General features: G+C 36.6%; 1 protein-coding gene across 2 annotated transcripts in view; it reads left to right on the plus strand.

The window, feature by feature from the left end:
* WASHC4 (WASH complex subunit 4) overlaps positions 1 to 21,988 on the plus strand; it is a 62,572-nt gene that overhangs the window by 7,382 nt on the left and 33,202 nt on the right. The window contains exons 5-14 of one of the 2 annotated variants that reach the window (XM_050748454.1): positions 132 to 177; positions 577 to 644; positions 3,374 to 3,456; positions 5,325 to 5,367; positions 5,871 to 5,974; positions 7,182 to 7,302; positions 11,370 to 11,493; positions 11,600 to 11,727; positions 12,487 to 12,647; positions 19,058 to 19,184. In XM_050748454.1, coding sequence (XP_050604411.1) covers positions 132 to 177; positions 577 to 644; positions 3,374 to 3,456; positions 5,325 to 5,367; positions 5,871 to 5,974; positions 7,182 to 7,302; positions 11,370 to 11,493; positions 11,600 to 11,727; positions 12,487 to 12,647; positions 19,058 to 19,184 — 1,005 coding nt within the window. Of the gene's footprint in view, positions 1 to 131; positions 178 to 576; positions 645 to 3,373; positions 3,457 to 5,324; positions 5,368 to 5,858; positions 5,975 to 7,181; positions 7,303 to 11,369; positions 11,494 to 11,599; positions 11,728 to 12,486; positions 12,648 to 19,057; positions 19,185 to 21,988 lie in introns of those variants that run through there. The other variant, XM_050748455.1, reaches the window with a different exon arrangement.

Raw genomic sequence — 21,988 nt, forward strand, 5'->3', positions numbered from 1 at the left:
TTGAATTTAAATGAATTTGAATTTAAACGATGTAGCCCTCTGTTTATTACTAAATATACAGATCTAAGAGAACATAGGAATTTGGAAACAAAACAACCTTTAAAATTGTTTTAATTTTTTCTTAAAAACAGGCTGAAACTAAATTTTACAATGGTCTCTTGTTTTATGGAGAAGGAGGTAAGTTTAAAATTCAAAATTATAATGTGATGCCTTTTTGATATTGAAATGAACAAAAAGTTAACACACAATTTTAGGACTACTATGATTATATAATGTGAGAAAATAGTGTCATATTTTTTGTTGGTATTTTGGTAAACAGGTAAAAAATCTGATGAAGCAGCATCAAATTTGTGGTATCTTTGTACTTTATGAAGTATTATAGCTAGATGAGAATTTTCCTTGAATTCATTAAATAGTGAAGCAGATACTTCTAATTATTTGATTAATGATTGTCTCATTTTTCTGTTAGTAAAAGATGTTCTGATGAAAAAAAAAAAACGCTTTTCCCCCTTTTTTGGTATCGATTGAGTTTAAATTTAAAAAATGAAATATACTTACCCATGTTGCCTTTTACAGCTACAAATGCCAGCATGGTGGAAGGTGATTGCCAAATTCAAATGGGGAGATTTATTTCATTCTTACAGGTAACTGATTTTTATTTTCTACTGAGCTTTTACTTTGAAAAGTTTGAGTAAATTACACAACATGTAAAAAGTTCTGAAACCTTCAAATACTAAAAATGTGTACTCTGAGGATAAGACACTTAATTAGCATTGGATTATAGTTTAGGAGATCATAACTCCTAAAAGATTTCCAAATATGTTTAGAGGAAAAAGCTATCAAAATAAGTTTCTTTGTATATATTCGTTTATGGACAACTTGCCACCATGCCTTTTAAAATAATTTAAACTTTGTACCCACTGGAAAAGACAAATTGTATCCGGAAAAGTTGTTAATGGAGAGGAGAGAATTAAGCTGTTACATGAGCAATGATGAAGTTGTTTAGAGCGGTAGCCCTGGATGCTTCTCACAGCTTGTTTCAGTTTAGGTAGCTTTTCATCGCTGCCAGGTTTTAATGATTGTAGGTCCTTTGGTTTACTCTTATCAAAATAATAAAATAGCTTCTATTTCCTCCTCTCTTTATGATAAAAATAATGCATGTACAATGTGAAAAAGCAAAAATTGAAGCTAAAGAAAAAATACTCATAGTCCTACCTGCCTTCTGGTTGTTGAGTACAAGATTTGATATATTTCATCAAATTAGGCATGCTAACATACTGTTCAAATCTTTTATATCTTTACTACTTTTTTTGATCTAATTGATCTAATTGAGAGGGTTTTGTTCATATTATGATATGTGTTATTCAGGGTCCTGTCTAGAAAACTCCATGCAAAGTATTTCAAAAGATATAGTTTGGAGGATACAAAGTAGCAGATATGTAAGATGAATAAGTCTAGAGATCTAATGTACAACATGAGGATTACAGGTAATAAAAGTACCATATATGACATTCATGCTGAGTAGATTTTAGCTGCTTTTACCACAAAAAAAATGGGTTAGCTATGTGAGATGATGGATTTGTTCATGCACTTCACTATAGTAACCTTTTTATTATCGGTATGCATCCCATAACATGTTGTATACCTTAAATATACACAATAAAATTTATTTAAATAAGAAAAGAGGGGATTCAATATAGAGAATTGGTTACCCAGGAGCTGGAGGACAAAGAAAATAGTGAGGTAGTCCAAAGGAAATGGATACCTCCTTTACATCCAGGGAACAAAAAGGAAAAAGATTGGGATTGCCAGGATCTGGGAGCTTGGAGAAGAAGCCCCATAAAACTGATGCCCATGCCTCTGAGGAGGTGGTACTGCCTAGCTGCTGCTGGCTTCTTTTCTAACAAGGTGTCTAAAAGATATAGTTGGTAAGGTCCCAGAAAATGTGGAAACTTTGCATTTTTCATTTTTAGGATATTTTATTCAGTGTGTACAAGTTTAGAATTGTTAATCATTCCTGGTAAATTGAATCTATTATCATCATTTGTGACCTTCCTTAGCTATGTTCATGATTACGTGTATATGATTATGTATTTTACATACATAGCAATTTACTATACTGATGGTAATCAAGTCTATTTTGTCTGATAGTATAATAATAATGCTGCCCTGGCTCTGTTTTAGTTAACGTTTTCTTGATTTATCTTTTTCCATTCTGGCAGCCCTTCAGTGTCATGTTAATTTAGTTGGGTTTATTTGAAACTACATATATCTGAATTTTGCTTTTTTAATGCAGTCTGACAATACCTGTTTTTTAATTGCTTAATTTATTCTATTTGTAGGTCTGTCGTATATAGTCTGTATATATATCTGGACTTGTTTCTGCCTTTTTACTTTGTTCTTCCTATTTGTCCTGCATTTTCTGTTCTTTGCTTTTATTAAAGTTTTAGAAGTTTAATAGGACATGTAAAACTAACTAAGAATAAAATGCATTATTTATTTGAATTTTTAAAAATGCTTTACATCATTTTTAGATCTCACAGCTGCATAAAAATTCCATTTTTAAATATTCAACAAATATGTTTTGTGAGCCTAGTATATGCTAGAAACTGTTGCTGGTGCGGGTGATATAGCAGTGCACAACACCAACAGAAATTCCTGTTCTCATAGAGCTTAAAATTTAGATCAGCATAGTTTTAATTAGGTTTTAAATACTTCAGATACACACTGTTTCTGTAGGTTTAAAAGTCGAGAGCTTCTGAAATGGATTTTCGAAAGTCTAGGGTATGTTAGATATGAACTAATTATTTAATGACAAACGTATCCCTAGGATAAGTGATATGACATTTCACTTGCTGTGTGCCAAGCCTGCTTATACATACGATTACAGGTGATCAATGTTTGAAGTTATTTTACAGTGACTTCTGGAAACCCCTTCCTGCCATCGTTGTACTTTCTATACTGGTGGCTTTTGAGCTCCTTCATTCACTCAGATGTTTATTCATGTAATAGGATAGAAATTTATTGAGAAGCAGTTGAGTGTTAGTCACTGTGCTAGGCAGTGGATATTCAAAGAAGGAATGAGACAGCACCTATCATTTAGGAGTTATATGAGTAACTACAATATTAGACTTGAGATAGTAGTATGAATGAAATGCAGCGGGAATAAAGAGATAGGAATGACCTTGGAATGCAGGAGGTGAGTTAAGTGTTGATTGCTTGAGGGATGCTTGAACTCGTCTGGGTTTTGGTTAACTGGAGGCTTTATTGGAAAACTGTTTTGTTTTTATTAGAGTTGTTACCATAAATTTCAGTAAAAAATGGTGAGATTTAAAAAACAACTTTGTAATATATACCCACCTTGTCATTTCAGGAACTGTCTTGTTTTGTTACGAGGTGCTATGAAGTGGTGATGAACGTAGTCCACCAGTTGGCTGCCCTCTATATCAGTAACAAGTAATGGATTTTAGAAATATTTTTGCTTTTATAATAGAGATGCAGAAAATGTTCTTTCTAAAATTAATGACTTGAAGTAGTTTTTCTTTCATTCAGCATTCTTTGAACACTTATGGTATTTCAAACAGTACTTGATGTGTATAATGCATAGGTTAGTAAGACGCAATTTCCACCATGGTGAATGAACCCATTATCTGTCTGAATGACAGTGTCTGCAGAACAATCTTAAAGAAATTTGACCATATAGAGGAAGGCTAACATGGAATTAGTACATGTTCTGTGTTCTGTCTCTTTATTCCTTTCCTCTTTACACGAATGGTTGCCTGACTCTAATGGAGTCACTTGGGACTTTTCTTAGACTACAGAATCTTGAGGGTTGGAGCTAGGGAATCTACATTGAAGAAATTTTGTGAGTAGTTCTAATGATTTTAAATATACCCAGTAAAATATACCTTAAATATACACAGTAAAATTTATTTAAATTTAAAAAGAGGGGATTTAATATGGAGAATTGGTTACACGGGAGTCGGAGGGCTGAAAGGACAAAGAGAACAGTGAAGTCATCCAGAGGAAACAGATGCCACCTCTCCATCCAGAAAACAGAAGGGAAAAGATTGAGGTTACCAGAATCTGGGAGCTTGGAGAAGAAGCCTCATGGAATTGGTGCTAATGCCACTGAGGAGGTGGTACCGCCTGGCTGCTATTGGACCATTACCCTAAATCAAGAAAAATGATCACATTTTCATAGAGCCCTTGTAGCTTTACTGCAAAATAATATCTCACATTTGATTGGTTCTTTATACTTAAAATTTTTTCCATACTTACAATTTAATTAATACAGTAACTTTGTTTAGCCCTATGTCTAGGGATTATTAATGATGAGAAGAGATAACTGAGACCTGGAAGAGACAGCAAGAGTCCCTAGCAATTTTGGCACTGTTCTTTTGGTCACCAGCACATTCATTTTTCTTACTATACCATGCTGCATAGTAACTCTTTATACTGGAGTGTTAACTGTTTCTTATTCTCCCATTTTCCACCTCAGTTAGGTATTTATGTTCTGTCTTTTCACTGAAGCTCTCATGGCAGGAGAGAATGAGAGTATAGCTCCCCCACCCCTTGCAGTACCTGATGGATAGTTCTAGGAAGACTCCTCCTCATCCTACCCCTGCCCTAGAAGGATGAAATTTATTTGAATTTTGTGTTTAAATTTAAAATATGCATTCTATCTTGTGGAATATCTGTATGTGCTTTAATATTATAAGTACTGTTTAAAACTTGTTGAGCAAAATGAGTAAGAGGTAGAAGTGAATTTTTCTTTGACTTTTGACTTTGGTATAATTCTAGTAGTATACACTGTTTTTCAGTAGGGATGAGGACTCAAACAAACCCAACTGAAGAGAGGACTGATTCCTAAAGGCCAGTTTGGATAGAATAACAAAAATTATAGTTGGTAATTGAGAAATTCTAATAGTTTAGAAAGATATGAATACCACTTTTAATATTTCTCTACCTCCATCCCAAGATACATCATTTGGGTTTAAATGGGTAAGGTTATTCATAGGTCACCTATCATCATAGCCCTACCCATGAGTGGGATATAGGCAAGAATACTGTTAGGGTGGTGCAAAAATTATTGCTGTTTTTTAATCACAGTTACTTTTGCACCACCCTAATAGTATGCACAAGGTAGTTCTCTTCTTGGGAAAGTGGACTTGACGCTCTTAAATTTTAAATGACTAGAGCGTTAATAAAGATAAATATTAAAATTCCAAGATCATCTGCTCCTGTGAGTATTTGAAATAAGAATAAACTGTGACAAAAAGGAAAGTTGTTTTTTTTTTAACTTGGTTGTTATTTTATTATAGGATTGCACCCAAAATTATAGAGACAACTGGAGTTCATTTTCAGGTAAAAGACATTTAACTTGACTTGTAAAACTGTAATTTTTACTATATTTTACTTTGGAGTTTGTATGGTTGGAGAGTATGACACTCATAGCAACTCTCTTAAAGGGGTGTACGTGTGTGTGTGTGTGTGTGTGTGTTTGCATTTGTTCTCTTTCATCTGTGAAGTTGATGAGTCGTTATTAACCATTATCAGTGTAACTTTGTTTTTCCCAGTAGTGCCTTAATGCAGATTCCCTAAATGATCTCTTTGGACAATGAAATGAATCTGCAGTATTGCAATTAAGGATGAAATTTTGTTCATCTTAAAAAGAGAAAAGTGTTCTCTGTTTAAGACTAAAAGACTAATAGTCGTTTCTGAGGATCCAACCTGTAGCTGAATAAACTGATTTACCCACTGCTTTTACTAATTCAGTAATTAGCCCAAATGATTTTACTTTAAACGTCTACATGAGGCTTAACTTCTAACTAGTGACTAAATGATAATCATTAAAGGTTTTTTGACAGACTATGTATGAGCACTTGGGAGAACTGCTAACAGTTTTGCTCACCCTGGATGAAATTATTGATAATCATATCACACTGAAAGACCACTGGACTATGTACAAAAGGTACACCAATTAAAATATTTTAAAATGTTCTCTTACTTTGGTTAATGTATTTGTGTTAGTAAAAAGTAAACAAATATAAATAATACAGATTTTCTAAAAGAGCTGGGGATTGATATTTAGAAGAAGCTCATATCAAATATTTTTATGAATACAGTAACCATTCTTTAATTTCATGTGAGTTTGTTGGGACAAGTGTACATCTGTATAAAGCATCCTAATTCTTATAGTAGTAGAAAGTTAATTTGCCTAGCTTAGGACTCAGATTTATTTTTTTGCTTGGGTTCTCTATTCAGGTGACAGTTTTTCTTTCTTTTTCTTTTTTGAGACGGAGTCTCACTATGTCACCAGGCTGGAGTGCAGTGGCGTGATACTGCCTCATTGCAACCTCTGCTTCCCGGGTTCAAGTGATTCTCCTACCTCAGCCTCCCAAGTAGCTGGGACTACAGGTGTGCACCACCATGCCCAGCTAATTTTTGTATTTTTAGTAGAGACGGTGTTTCACCATGTTGGCCAGGATGGTCTCCATCTCTTGATCTCGTGATCTGCCTGCCTTGGCCTCCCAAAGTGCTGGGATTACAGGCGTGAGCCACCATGCCCAACCCGACAGTTTTTCTTTCCTGAGCTTGGTTTTATTTTATATACCCTGAATTTTTTTAGACCATGGTTTATTTTATTCATGTTATAAGTACTTATTAAATGTCTGGTATGTACAGAGTATGAGGCATTTTAATTTAAGATGATATTAAAAAGCGTAAGAAAATCTATTAGGATTATTGAAAAACAAATTTTCTTTTTTTTTTTTTTGAGACGGAGTCTCGCTCTGTCGCCCAGGCTGGAGTGCAGTGGCCGGATCTCACCTCACTGCAAGCTCCGCCTCCCGGGTTTACGCCATTCTCCTGCCTCAGCCTCCCGAGTAGCTGGGACTACAGGCGCCCACCACCTCGCCCGGCTAGTTTTTTGTATTTTTTAGTAGAGAGCCAGTGTTAGCCAGGATGGTCTTGATCTCCTGACCTCGTGATCCGCCCGTCTCGGCCTCCCAAAGTGCTGGGATTACAGGCTTGAGCCACCGCGCCCGGCCAGCAAATTTTCAAATATGTAGAGCCAAACAAGAAATACAAAGATAAAATTTTGACTTCAGGAACATTTTTAATTTTTAATTTAAGAATTTATTCGGTGGATTTAAGATGTTTCTCTTAATTTCCACAAGGTTACTGAAATCCGTCCATCACAATCCTTCAAAATTTGGAATTCAGGAAGAAAAACTAAAGCCATTTGAAAAGTTCTTGCTGAAGCTAGAAGGGCAATTACTGGATGGAATGATATTCCAGGTAAGTAGGTCTGTATCAGAATGTAACAATTGGGCTCATATTAGACGACAAAGCTCAGAATTACAGTAGGCCACTTTTATAATGAGCTGTTAAATATATTTTTCTTTAAAAAGTACTTTGGCTTAAAATTATTGTTAGAGTACTAAAATATTTCTGTATCTAGTAGCCAACAAAATTAATAGTGTATTAGTTGTATCTAGAGTAAGAGTTTTAGAAAAATTATGTAAATGGATACCAATATTTGAGGATTAACATCTAATCTGAGTAGTTAGGTATAGGCATATCTTGTTTTATTGCATTTTGCTTTATTGCATTTCCCAGATAATTGCATTTTCTATAAATTAAAGGTTTGTGGCAACCCTGCATGAAGCAAGTCTTTGATCATCATTTTTCCAACAGTATTGTGTTCACTTTGTCTCTGTCACATTTTGGTAATTCTTGCAATATTTTAAAGTTTTTCATTATTATCGTAGCTGTTATGGTGATCAGTGGTTTCTGATGTTACTATTGTAATGTTCTGGGGTGCTACAAATAGTGCCCTGTAAGATGATGAACTTAATCAATAAATGTTGTGTGTGTTCTGACTGCTTTATCAACTGGCTGGCTGTTGACCCGTCTTTCTCCCTCTCTTCAAGCCTTTTTATTCTCTGAGACACAACCATATTGAAATTAAGCCAATTAATAGCCCTACAGTGGCCTCTCAGTGTTCAAATGAAGAGTTTCATGTCTCTTAATCAAAAGCTAGACATGATTAAGCTTAGCAAGGAAGTCATATCAAAAGCAGAGATAGGGCCGGGCGCGGTGGCTCACGCCTGTAATCCCAGCACTTTGGGAGCCTGAGCCGGCAGATCACGTGAGGTCAGGAGTTTGAGACCAGCCTGGCCAAGATGTTGAAACCCTCTCTCTACTAAAAATACAAAAATTAGTAAGGTGTGATGGCAGGCGCTTGTAATGCCAGCTACTCGGGAAGCTGAGGCAGGAGAATCGCTTGAACCTGGGAGTCAGAGGTTGCAGTGAGCCAAGATCATGCCGTTGTACTCCAGCCTGGGCATCAAGAGGGAGACTCTGTCTTGCGGGCGGGGCGGGGACAAAAAAAGCAGAGATAGGCCGAAAGTTAGGCCTCTTGCTGAGAATAGTTAGCCAACGTGTGAATGCAAAGGAAAAGTTTTGAAGGAAATCAAAAGTGCTGCAAACACAGAGATGATAAGAAAGCGAAACAGCATTACTGCTCATACGGAGAATGAGCAGTTTTGTTGCACTGAATTGAAAATCAAGCCAGCCACAACATTAGTTTAAGCCAAAGCCTAATCCAGAGCAAGGCCCTAACTCTCTTTAATTCTCTGAAGGCTGAGAGAGGTGAGGAAGCTGCAGAAGAAAAATTTGAAGCTAGCACAGGTCGGTTTATGAGGTTTGAGGAAAGAAGCTGTCTCCATAACATGAAAGTGCAGAAGCAGCAAGTGCTCATGTAGAAGCCAGTAAGTTATCCAGAAGGTCTAGCTGAAATCACTGATAGAAGTGGCCACACTCAGCAACGGATTTTTCAGTGTAGATGTAACAGCCTTCTATTGGAAGATGCCATCTACATCTTTCATAGAGGGAAAGCCAATGCCCATTTGCCATTCTGAAAATCTTAGGACCCTTAAAAATTATATTACTCTACTCTGCCTATTCTCTGTTAAGTGAAACAACGAAGCCTGATGACAGCATATCAACATTGAGGCAAGACCCTCAGCCAGCAAAAAGATGATAGCTCACTGAAGGCTCAGATGTTAGCATTTTTAGCAATAAAGTATTTTTAAATGAATATACTTAGACATAATGCTATTGCATACTTAATAGACTATAGTATAGTGTAAATATAACTTTTTTTTTTTTTGAGACGGAGTTTCACCCTTGTTGCCCAGGCCGGAGTGCAGTAGTGCAATCTCAGCTCACCACAACCTCTGCCTCCCGGGTTCAAGCAATTCTGCCTCAGCCCCCCGAGTAGCTGGGATTACAGGCCTGTGCCACCATGCCCAGTTAGTTTTGTAGTTTTAGTAGAGATGGGGTTTCTCCATGTTGGTCAGGCTGGTCTCAAACTCCCGACCTCAGGTGATCCACCCACCTCAGAAATTTGTGTCACTCACGTTATTGTGCTGGTTGGGAACTGAGCCTATGGTTTCTGTGAGGTGTGCCTATATTGTGTTTGCTGTTAACCTCTAGGTTTAGGGGTTTTTGTTTTTGTTTTTGTTTTTGAGTCTCGCCCTGTCACCCAGGCTGGAGTGCAGTGGTGCGATCTTTGCTCACTGCAACCTCCACCTCCCGGGTTCTAATGATTCTCCTACTGCCTCAGTCTCCCGAGTAGCTGGGATTACAGGTGCCTGCCACTGCACCCAGCTAATTTTTGTATTTTTAGTAGAGACGAGGTTTCACCATGGTTGCCAGGCTGGTCTCGAACTCCTGACCTTGTGATTCGCCCACCTCAGCCTCCCAAAGTGCTGGGATTACAGGTGTGAGCCGCCATGCCCCATCAGGTTTAGGTTTTTAAGACAACCCTTAACAAGTCTGTTTAATTCTTCCTAGGCCCAGGGAATATAATTTGGGTTTGCACAGTCCAGTATGGTAGCTTCTAACTACATGTGGCTATTTAAATGTAAATACATTAAAATGAAATACAAAATTCACTTTCTTGCTCACGCTAGCCACATTTCAAGTACTTAGTAGCCACATATAGTTCACGGCTAGTTATCATATCAGACAGCACAGATGTAGAATGTTTCCATCATCACAGAAAGTTCTGTTGGACAGTGCTGCTTTGAGCAGGTTCCACCAGAAATTGCATTATATTCCATTTATAGTACATTTCAAGGTTACCTTTAGTTTGTGTTTTACATGATCACAGTTTTTAACCGATTAATCTCAACTCTTGTTTACAGTTGACCCGACCCTTTGAACAACATGGGTTTGAAGTGCGCACGGGTCATACAGATTGTTTTTCAAGAAATGTATTAGAAAATTTTTTGAACATTAGCAACATTTTGAAAAAAACTTGAACACAAATGGCTTAGTCTAGAAATATTTAAAAAACCTGAGGAAAAGTTAGGTATGTCATGAATGCATAAAATATATGCAGATACTAATCTATTTATGTGTTAATTGACTTATGTTATCCATAAGGCTTTTGGTCAACAGTATGCTATTACTAGTTAAGTTTTTGGGTAGGCAAAAGTTATATGAAGATTTTTTACTGCACGAGGGTCAGTGGCCCTAATTTTATGTTGTTGAAGAGTCAACTGTATATCAATTTAAATGTTATTTTTTTATTTTATTTTATTTTTTGGGACGGAGTCTTGCTCTGTCGCCCAGGCTGGAGTGCAGTGGCGCGATCTCGGCTCACTGCAAGCTCCGCCTCCTAGGTTTACGCCATTCTCCTGCCTCAGCCTCCCGAGTAGCTGGGACTACAGGCACCTGCCACCTCGCCCGGCTAGGTTTTTTTTTTTTGTATTTTTTAGTAGGGATGGGGTTTCACCGTGTTAGCCAGGATGGTCTCGATCTGCTGACCTCGTGATCTGCCCGTCTCGGCCTCCCAAAGTGCTGGGATTACAGGCTTGAGCCACCGCGCCCGGCCTCAATTTAAATGTTAGTTCATTAGGTTAAGAAGATAATTTTTTTGTTACTGATTCTTTTTCTAGGAGACATTTCTATACATGCTATAATAAAGTTCTAGGAAAGTAATTGTAAACAGTAAACATAAATTCTACTCATAAAAGTGCAAAGTAAAATAAAAAATATGCTCTATCTTCTATACATCTCTGAACATCGTGTGTATTTCTTTATACAGGATTATAGATTTGGATTCAGTTTTATTACTTTCACATAACTAGTACCCAAAAATATAAATACATACAAATTTTTCATTCACAAAGATCTAAATATTAGATTTCATTAAGAACCTGAGCTTTAGTTTTAGTAAAATTTAAATGATGAATATAGAAATTTATCATACACTACATTTAGTGTATGATATTTAAATGTTTAATCATTAATTATTGAGAGTCTGAATTTCTCTTTAAATGTTTCCTATCTAGGCCTGTATAGAACAGCAATTTGATTCTCTCAATGGAGGAGTATCTGTGTCAAAAAATAGCACTTTTGCTGAGGAATTTGCACATAGTATTCGGTCAATTTTTGCAAATGTAGAAGCCAAGCTTGGTAATGTAAATCTCATTTTTTGGTTTTTGTTTATAAAATTTGCATTTCCTTAAAGCATAATTGAAGTGTAATTGTTCTGCTTTCTCTTATGTTATTGATTTGTAAGGAGAACCCTCTGAAATTGACCAGAGAGACAAATATGTTGGAATTTGTGGACTCTTTGTATTGCACTTTCAGATTTTTCGAACTATTGATAAAAAGTTTTATAAGTCTTTATTGGACATTTGTAAGAAGGTAAGAACTTGAAACTTATTTTTCAATTTGAGTAGATTAAAAAGATTGCAGATAAAACTAAGTATTTTAAAATGCATTTTATTCCTGTTTACAAAAATAATTTAAAAATATTCACTTGTAAAATTCAAGTATTCCAGAAATAAGTAACTTAGTGAATGAAAATACATCATATTTCTACATCATATTACTACGTATTGGTAGATGGTGTTCAGGTTTGTTCTGTACATTAACTTTCTTTTAGTGGTACTAATACTACTTTTTTCTTTTCGTTTTCTTTGCCACTGATTTTCATTACTGAAGATGAAGAAATTTAAAATATATTTCTTTCTGTGTCTTTGTTATTTTCATAATGTGGCACCTGATTTCAAAACTGAAAGATTAGTTTATGTGTAACATCGAGTGATAGTGACTATGATAACCCAGCCAATTTTTTAAAAACTTATATAAAATGAAACTAAAGGACATGAAGATTCAAGTTTCTATTTACTTGTTGCATTTTTTTATCTGACAATCCATGAGAGGGTGTTTTGTGTGTGTGTTATTTAATACATAGGGGAATAAAACTGTCATGCTCAACACCAGATGTAGAAATGCCTTAACTCTGCCACAGTGAAAGATATTTGTCTCATATTAATAAGTATTTTTGTGGTTATTTTTTCTTGAAATGAATTGTCTTCCATGTGTATTATAGAACTTTTAAAAAGCTTATTGTTTAGCCTGCATTTAATGATTTTTCCCCTTTTCCCTTTTCTATTTCAGGTACCAGCCATCACTCTAACTGCTAATATTATTTGGTTTCCTGATAGTTTTCTGATCCAGAAAATACCAGCAGCTGCCAAACTTCTAGACAGAAAAAGTCTTCAAGCCATTAAAATACACAGGGATACTTTTCTACAACAGAAAGCTCAATCACTTACCAAGTAGGTTTTATAAACAAGTATAATGAAAATATTTAGATATTATTTATTTTCAAATATTATACTAACTCTAAATGTATAATACCATTTGAGTTATTAAATGTACTTGATAGTTAAGGGTCAGGCAATCTCCAGGAGATTTGTTTTCTAGAGGTTTTTTGTAAAAAATATTTTACACTTAAAGTCAATTTAAGATGTGGACGGATTATACTTTATGGATACAAATGCGTACATACATAGTTTTTATCATCTGTGTTAAATATTTTTTGTCTAAATGAAGTGAAGTCTCAGATTTTGTTGCAGTGGATATCGTTTGATAACATTAAAAACATTGTATGTCCATGGTGATTTTGGGAGAGGCTGAGTTTTTCTTGATTTGCTTCCTTTTTTCCCCTTTATTTTTATTTTTATGAAAATAATATATGCATATGTATAAAACATCAAAAAGTGCTAACGCTTAAAGGGAAAGATAATTCTTCCCAATTCCTTCCTGTATTTCAGTCTTGCTCTCCAAGGGAACACTTAATTCTTTGTTTCTTCTGATATTTACATCCTTATTTTTTGTTTGTCTCTTATTGTGTAAATTTTCAAATATACACAAAGTAGAGAAAATAGTAGAAAGAGCCCCTACATTCCCATCACCCAGCTTCAACAATTAATTTATTGCACATTCTTTCTTGAGTACACAGCTAAAATCACATGTTAACTTGGATAAAGCTTTTGAGTGAAATGACACAGGACTCTGCTGCTGGCCCCATGCTGGTGACAGATTTTTGTTTGTGATATGGCTGGATGTAATGGGGATTCTTATCCACTTTCTGTTGATTTTGACTATCAAAGGGAAGATGGGTCACTAGTATACATTGGGGGAAGGAAGAGCATGTCATTTTTAGTACTGCCATGTCCTCTGATTAAAGTGGAAAACTACCACCAATTTAGGCAGGTCTACTCATTTCAGAACTCTAGTAGATATCCTAAATCAGGTTTGAAGAGGGATAAAAACAAACGTTTAGATTTAGATTAGAGAGCTGAATTAAGTAATATAAGATTTAGAGAGATTTATCTTTCCATTTGAGTAGCAGTAAGTAGGGAAAAATGTGTGTATTTTAGTTCTTGGAATGTTGGTATTTTGTAACAGTGTGATGCAGTTACTCAAAATGCCAATACATACTTAGCTTACATTAATAACTGTAATACCCAGGTTGTAGAAACTAGTTACAGTACAGGTTGAGTATCCCTAACTGAAATGATCCAATACTGGAAACTTTTTGAGTGCCATTGTAATGCCCAACGGAAACGCTCATTGGAGCATTTTGGATTTCAGATTAGGGATGCTGAACTAGTAAGTATATAATACAAATATTCCAAGATCTGAAACACTTCTGGCCCCAACCATTTTGGATGAGGGGTACTCATCGTGTATCTAGGTCATGGGACTTGATAGTTCCATTAAATTCTGTTTTTTCTTTTTCCTTTTTTTTTTTTGAGACCAAGTCTTGCTCTGTTGCCCAGGCTGGAGTGCGATGGTGTTATCTTGGCTCACTGTAACCTCTGCCTCCCAGATTCAAGTGATTCTCCTGCCTCAGCCTCCCGAGTAGCTGGGACTGTAGGTGCCTACCACCACGCCTGGCTAAATTTTTTTTTTTTTTTAGACGGAGTCTTCCTCTGTCACCCAGGCTGGAGTGCAGTGGTATGATCTCAGCTCACTGCAACCTTGGCCTCCTGGGTTCAAGTGATTCTCCTGCCTCAGCCTCCTGAGTAGCTGGGATTACAGGCACATGCAGCCATTCCCGGCTAATTTTTGTATTTTTAGTAGAGACGGGGTTTCACCATGTTGGTCAGGCTGGTCTTGAACTCCTGACCTGTGATCCGCCTACCTCGGCCTCCCAAACTGCTGGGATTACAGGCGTGAGCCACCGCTCCCACGCCTGGCTAATTTTTATATTTTTGGTAGAGATGGGATTTCACTATGTTGGCCAGGCTGGTCTTGAACTCCTGACCTCCGGTGATCCACCCACCTTGGCCTTCCAAAGTGCTGGGATTATAGGCATGAGCCACCACACCCGGCCTTTTAAAAATTTTTTGTTTGTTTGTTTTTAAACTTTTAAGTTCAGGGTACAAGTGCAGGTTTGTTACACAGGTAAACGTGTCATGGGGGTTTGTTGTGCAGGTTACTTCATAACCCAGGTATATTCCATGGAATTTTTATTGGTCAGATCATAGCTGGTGTTTGGTGGTGCCATGTTTTGAGAGGGTCACAAACTGCATTATCCCTAAATGAAGCTGATCAGGATGTCAGAAGGTCTGAGAACCATGCCTTCTTGTTTATCTTCTCTTTGTTAGTGTCTGTATAGTTTGGCTTTTAAAAGAGAAATCTGTGGAATGATGCGGTGGGTTTCTTTAAATATTTGAGGGGCGTTCAGAATGAAGAGGGAATAGATTTGATCTCTGTGGCTCCAGTAGGCTAAACTAAAACCAAAAGGTGAAGATGACAGATAGTAATGATGATAATTGCCAACATCATGAAGCTCTCAACTCTGTGGCAGACATTATGCTAATAACTTTAAACATATCATGTTCCATAAAGCATGTAACAGTTTTCTGGCATAAAATAATAAATGTAACAACTAATGTTTATGGAGTGCTTAGTATATGCCAGTAGCTATTCCAGGAACTTCACACATGTCTCCTTTAATGATCAGAAAATTGTATGAGGTAGATACTGTTGTTGCCGTTCTATAGATGAGAAAACCCTACAGAGATTAAACTTGCCCAAGTTTAAACAACTAGTAGATGGCAGATGCAGGCAGTTCAACTCTACAGCCCAGGCTGTTAACTACTACCATAAACTATTTTTATCCCATTTTTAGATAAAGAAAATGAGGCTTAGAAAAATGAACTTTGCCAGGTCACACAGCTCAGAGAGGGCATTCAGACCAGTGCCAGTCCTGTTCTAGTGCCTGTGCAGCAGGTAGCGTTGTGTAGGCTGCTCTGTATTCTCCTTCACTAAAGCTGTGTAGGCAGAATATAGACGACTGTCAGTCCAAGATCTGTGGGAAGTGAGTCTTATTAAGTGGACAGTCGAATAACTTGACTTTCAAAGACTTATCACATGATGAAATTTTGTTTCTAAATTATTTACTACAGAGCTCCATAAAGATGAAGGGCACAGTTACCTTTTTCAGTCTCTTCGCAGTTATGTCGAGGAAACCTAAAATTCACTAAAGTGAAACTCAGGAGAGTGATGATGTGATCAGCATGGGCTTTGTCCTGACATTTTAGAGAAAGTTGAGGGAGTGTCTAAGAGGTGTCCCGAGGTCTTGCTTCAGAGTTTACGTGAGTAGGGAGCAATGGAGAGCAATAAGCAACAGTTTTCCTGCCCCCACACTATACACCAGATCCCAAGTGGCCAGTGTCCCAGCTGCCTCCTTGACTGGGGTCCAGGGTTTGTGGATTTTTGCATTTTGCTTTTGATTCACAACCACTTTAACACTGGAAAATACTGCTTTTAGAGAACAGAGGTCTGAATCTTCGTTTCAACCTCCCATGTTGACATATAGGTGTTGACACTGTTTAGTACTTTATGTTGGGGCAGGAGATTTGTTTTTTTACCTTGATATTTTTCCTGTTTGTACTTTGAAATGCACCTGACAATCCAATAGGTCACTTGGCGATTTTTGTACTCTTTGTCAGTTAACTTGCTTTTTGAAACTTGAAGCAATTTCATTTTTATGTATTTGTAAGAGGTAAAGATCATCTGTCATCTGAATGTGATCACAGAGTGATGGGCAGAAGTGACATATAAACCTCTGCATTATCCTATAGTCTTACCTAAAACTGGCTGAATGCCGTTCACTATGCATTATTGCCTTCTTCATAGTGTTATTGACGTAGTTGCTCATCAGGGAGAGTTCCATAGTCTTGCCTAGGTCTCTTTCTCTGGTCCTTGCTTATGATTTTTTTCTGTTCTCTCCTGTACACGGTATTCCTGCTGAGTCTTGATCACAGCCTCCTCCTCAAAAGTGAAGGTGTTGCTCTAGGACCATGCTCTCTGTTTTTAAAAAAAGGACCAGGCTTTTAAAAAATGATTCTTTAAAAAAGGAATCATTCATAAGTCAAACAATGTTTCAGCACCATTCTAAGCAAAGCCACAAAGTATGACTATTTGTGTTTTTCGTCTGATGGAATTATGGCTCTGTAGAAACCATTTTTCTCAGATTTTGTGCTAGGGTTTTACCTCCGTGAGTCACATTTATTAGAGACTTTGGCAGGATACCTCTTTAGATTGAACTCTTGAGATTGACAGATTGCCCGGCAATATGGCTAGCCACTGACCTCAGTGTGGGATTCTAAATGTAATTGAGTGTCTTTAGTTCCTTGCCCTGAAGAGCTATCCTCTAGCTGATTCTGACCTGTAAGAATGGGACATTTCTTTACCCTGTGTAGCTAAGGAAGATTTGAGTTGGTAATGTCTGATTCGATAAAGAAAAATTGTCCATTTTGCATACTAAGTTTTTGTTTGTTTGTTTTGGAGACGGAGTCTCACTCTGTCGCCCAGGCTGGAGTGCAGTGGCGCGATGTTGGCTCACTGCAACCTCTTCCGCCTCTCAGATTTAAGTAATTCTCTTGCCTCAGCCTCCAGAGTAGCTGGGACTACAAATGTGCGCCACCATGCCTGGCTGATTTTTGTATTTTTAGTAGAGACGGAGTTTCACCATGTTGGCCAGGCTGGTCACGGACGCCTGACCTCAGGCAATCTGCCTGCCTCGGCCTCCTGAAGTGCTGGAATAACGGGTGTGAACCACTGTGCCCGGCCACATACTAAGTTTTTTAAAGAAAAGTATAGCTTAAGCCGGGCGCGGTGGCTCACGCCTGTAATCCCAGCACTTTGGGAGGCCGAGGCGGGCGGATCACAAGGTCAGGAGATCGAGACCACGGTGAAACCCCGTCTCTACTAAAAATACAAAAAATTAGCCGGGCGCGGTTGTGGGCGCCTGTAGTCCCAGCTACTCGGGAGGCTGAGGCAGGAGAATGGCGTGAACCCGGGAGGCGGAGCTTGCAGTGAGCCGAGATCGCGCCACTGCACTCCAGCCTGGGCGACAGAGCGAGACTCCGTCTCAAAAAAAAAAAAAAAAAAAAAAAGTATAGCTTAAACAGCTTGTGAATACAAAGAGGTTCCTATCTTGAATGAGATTGAGTTGGGAAACATTGATGGAGTGATTTAGTATTTGTAATCATCCTGAATAGTAGAGAGAATTACATTTTTATTGCCCTAGTCTTTCTGGGATGAAAAAACTTCCTGGATGTGAGCTTGAATCTTGACTGAACTTAACGATCTTTCTGCCTACTTAACTTCTCTGTGTAGCAGTTTCTTGTTCTGTGTGGAGGTTGTAGTGCCTGCCTCGTAAGGTTAATGTGAGGATTGAAAGAGGTGGTGTGTGTGTGTGTGTGTGTGTGTGTGTGTAAAGTTCTTGGAACAGTAGCTGTCATATAGTAAGCATTCAATAGCTATTAGCTTTTATATTCAGATTCTGACCACTTCCACTGTTCCTATTCTGGTTCAGTTGTCATCCTCTTTCTTCTGCATTATTACAGTAGCTTTCTAGGTGGTTTTCCCGCTTTTACCATTGCCCCCTCTGTAGTTTATTTTCAACTCATCAGATCCTCTTAAAACTAAAGTTAGATCAAGTTACTTTGCTTGGATCCTGTAGTGGCCTTCTGTCTCAAAGTCAAAATCCCTACTCCTTGCAAGTCCTTCCACAAATCCCTTCCCCATCTTACTTTTCTAGTCCCTCATTCCCTCCCTGTGTATCTTGCTGATCTAATCCCTGCTCACTGTGCCTCAGGTATACTGACTTCTTTGTTATTACCTGAACAAGCCAGACACATTTCCAGGTGTCTTAGGATTTTGCATTTGTCGTTCACTTTTCTACACTTCTTGTATATTTGCATGAATTACTCATTCATCTACTTCAAACTTTGGCTCAAAATCACCTACTCAGTGAGCCTACTTTGATCACTCTATATAAAATTGCACCTCCACCCCAGTCCCTATCCTTTTTCCCCTGCTTATATTTCTTCTGTAGTATGTATCTTTTAATTAATTTAAAATTTTACTTATTGATTTCATTATTATACAACTCTCCTTTCTAGAATGTAATCATCATGGGAGCAAGGATTTGTATTCATTTTATTTACTGCTGATTTCACTGTTGTATTCTCAGTACCTGTACTAAGAAACAGTGCCTGGCATGTTTGTTGAATGAGTAAATTATGTATGTCTATATAATATTTATCTTTTGAAAACCAGAAAGATGAAGTGACTGCTGCAGAGAAATAATGTACTCCAATCAATATCAAGAAATGGAAGTAAATTTTCTTTGCCGAGTAACCCCAGTATTTTCCTTTGTTAGAGATGTACAGTCTTACTACGTCTTTGTGAGCTCGTGGATGATGAAAATGGAATCTATTTTATCTAAAGAGCAGAGAATGGATAAATTTGCTGAAGATCTCACCAACAGATGTAATGTTTTTATACAGGTAGTTGCATCTTATAATATTTCGGGGAATCATTTTTTTGTTAATCTTACAGAAATTAAACTTGGATAAAACTGAACAAAGAGTAGAGTCTGTTTTTTTTTATTGAAACAAATTGATTTGGTTATGTTGGGATCTGTGTGACTTATTAATTTAAATTTTCTAACAACCCATTCAAAGCTCTACATTCCTTCAAAACTTGACTATTTAGCTGTACCCTAGAAGTTTTGATATGTTGTATTTTTATTATTTATTTCAAACTATTTTAAAATTACAATAAACTTTGTGGGCTTTTTGAAAGATTTCCTTATTTTGAACTATATGAGGATTTTCTAGTTATTTTATTATTGAGTTGTAGGAATAATTAAATAATTTTAGTATTTTGAAATTTGCTTTATGATCTAGCTTATGGTCAACTTGGGTAACCATTTCACATCTACTTGAAAAGAATGCATAATTTGTATTTGTCAGTTGTAGCATTTTGTATATGACAAGAGGATCATATTTATCAATGATTTTGTCTGTGTATTTCAGATACTGAGAGTTGTGTTAGAATTTCCCACTATTGTGGATTTGTCTGTTTATCCTTGTTCTGTAGTTTTTATTTTGTGTATTTTGAAGCTAAGTATATAATGTTTAGAATTGTTCTGTCTTTCTAGTAAATTGGACCTTTTCTTGTTAAATATTCCTTGTTATCTCTTGTAATGCTTTTTGTCGTAGGTCTCTTGTGTGTGATATTAACTGTAACTGTTTTAATAAATGTCTGCATGGTATTTTCTTTTTTGATCCTTTCACTTGTGGCCTTTCTGGCTCCTTATATTTAGTGTGTGTCTTCTGTAAGTAGCATAAATTTTTTCTCCTATCTGATAATCTTTGTTTTTTTTTTTCATAGTACTATTTTTTCTGTATGTCCTTGTTGATATATTTGGTTTTAAACTGCCACCTGACTAGTTGCTTTGTATTTGTCTCATTTGTTCTGTGTCCCTTTTCTTTTCCTCTCTTGTTCTTTTTTGGAGTATTTTAAATTTTATTTCTCCTCCTATTAGTTTAATTCTATATTATTTTACTGTTCTTTTAGTGGTTACTCTAGACATTTAAAATGTATCGTTTACTCATTTAGCTCTAATATAAATTAGTTTTACCACTTTCCTGACAGTGTAAGGATCTTAAACAGCTTTAATTCTGTTTATCTGCCTCTCACCTTTTGTGCTGTTGTTGTGTACTTGAGTTCCTCTGTATTTTAAACCTCACAAGGCATTATTATTGCTATTGTTGTTTTTATAGTCAGTGTTTATTTAGATTTACTCATATTTACCTGTTCTGTCGCTTTTTATTCTTCCTACATCTCTTAATTTTCATCTTCCTACTTGGGGAATACCTGCTAGTATTTCATTAATACAAGTCTCTGTTGATGAATTGTAACAGTTTTTGGTCTGCATATGTCTTCATTTCAATCATTTTCCTGTGTTAGAATTCTAGGTTGGTTGGGTTTTTTTTCTTCTAGCTTTTAAAGGTGTCATTTTATTGTCTTCTGGTTTCCTTTGTTTTGTTAAGAAGTCAGCTGTAGGTTTGTTGCTTTTAAAATATGTATCTTTCTTTACTTTTTGGCTTTTAGTAGTTTTCCTACAGTGCCCCTAGGTGTGGTTTTCTTTGTGTGTTTGTGCTACTTTGGGGTCAGTAGAACTTCTTGAATTCATGGAATATTCTTTACCATTAATTCTTCAAGCATTACTTCTTTTCTATTTTCTCTGTTCTAATTCTTCATCTATCTCTAATCTGCTGTTAAATTCATCTACTGAGTTTTAAATTTTAATAATTTTACTTTTCAGTTGGCTTCTTTTTTATAGTTTACAGTTCTCTTCTGAGATGTTTGATTTTGTGTTTTATTTTCTTCAACACATTCAGCTTATTTTGAAGCACATGTCTAATAATTTCATTATTTGGCTATTTCTCTTATCTGTTGTTTCTCTTGTTTTTGTACATCTCTTACCTCTTTATATACCTAGTTATTTTTTATAGAGTGCCACACATTGTTTATGAAAAGCTGTAGATGTAATTTGAGGATCTGGATCTTTTCTTCCTCCAGAAGGGATTTGTATTTGTATTTGCTTTTGTACACAGCTAGTCTAGGACAGTTAGCAACCCAGGTTATATCAATCTAGTAGGTTGATTGAGATGATTTGAAGCAGGATTGTGATCCTGTGATGGTTGTTTAATTCACCCTTACTTTTTGGGGGGTTATCCTTTAGGACCCCAACTCAAAGCTTAGGTGGTTTATGAAAACCAGCTCTGATGAGCCCCGAGCTCCTATTTTTATCTCGCTTCCCTGTGAGATGTTGTTGAAAGATATGTTTGGCTTTTGTCTTTAGGGCAGATGCTTTAAGAGAAAGCAACCCTGAATGCCAGGCTCACTTCTCTGAGTTTCTGTCGTCTTCCAGATCTTAGCCTTATATTTCCTTATTTTTTTGAATCCTCTTTGATGCCTTAGGAGGCATTTTTAAACCATTTTGCTCAGATTTTCTAGTTGTTCTCAGTGGGAAGGCTGGTCTAAATTGTTTATTCTATCATTAACTAGTACAGACTCCAGACTACCCTCTCCCTTACAATTTAGATTTCAAAATACATCCCTTCACAAATTAATGGTTATCTGGGAATGAGCTAATATGGGCCCTGGAGTTCTGTACTTCAAGTACCCCTAAAAAAGGGAATCCTTCTTTTTCTGCCTGACTTAGAGTTAGATTTTTGCTGTTCCTTGTTTTGTGCTTTTTAATTTTTCCCAGGGCTGCACTAGGGTAGGGTCTGATATA

Source organism: Macaca thibetana, chromosome 11 (assembly GCF_024542745.1).
Source record: "Macaca thibetana thibetana isolate TM-01 chromosome 11, ASM2454274v1, whole genome shotgun sequence".
NCBI lineage: Eukaryota > Metazoa > Chordata > Mammalia > Primates > Cercopithecidae > Macaca > Macaca thibetana.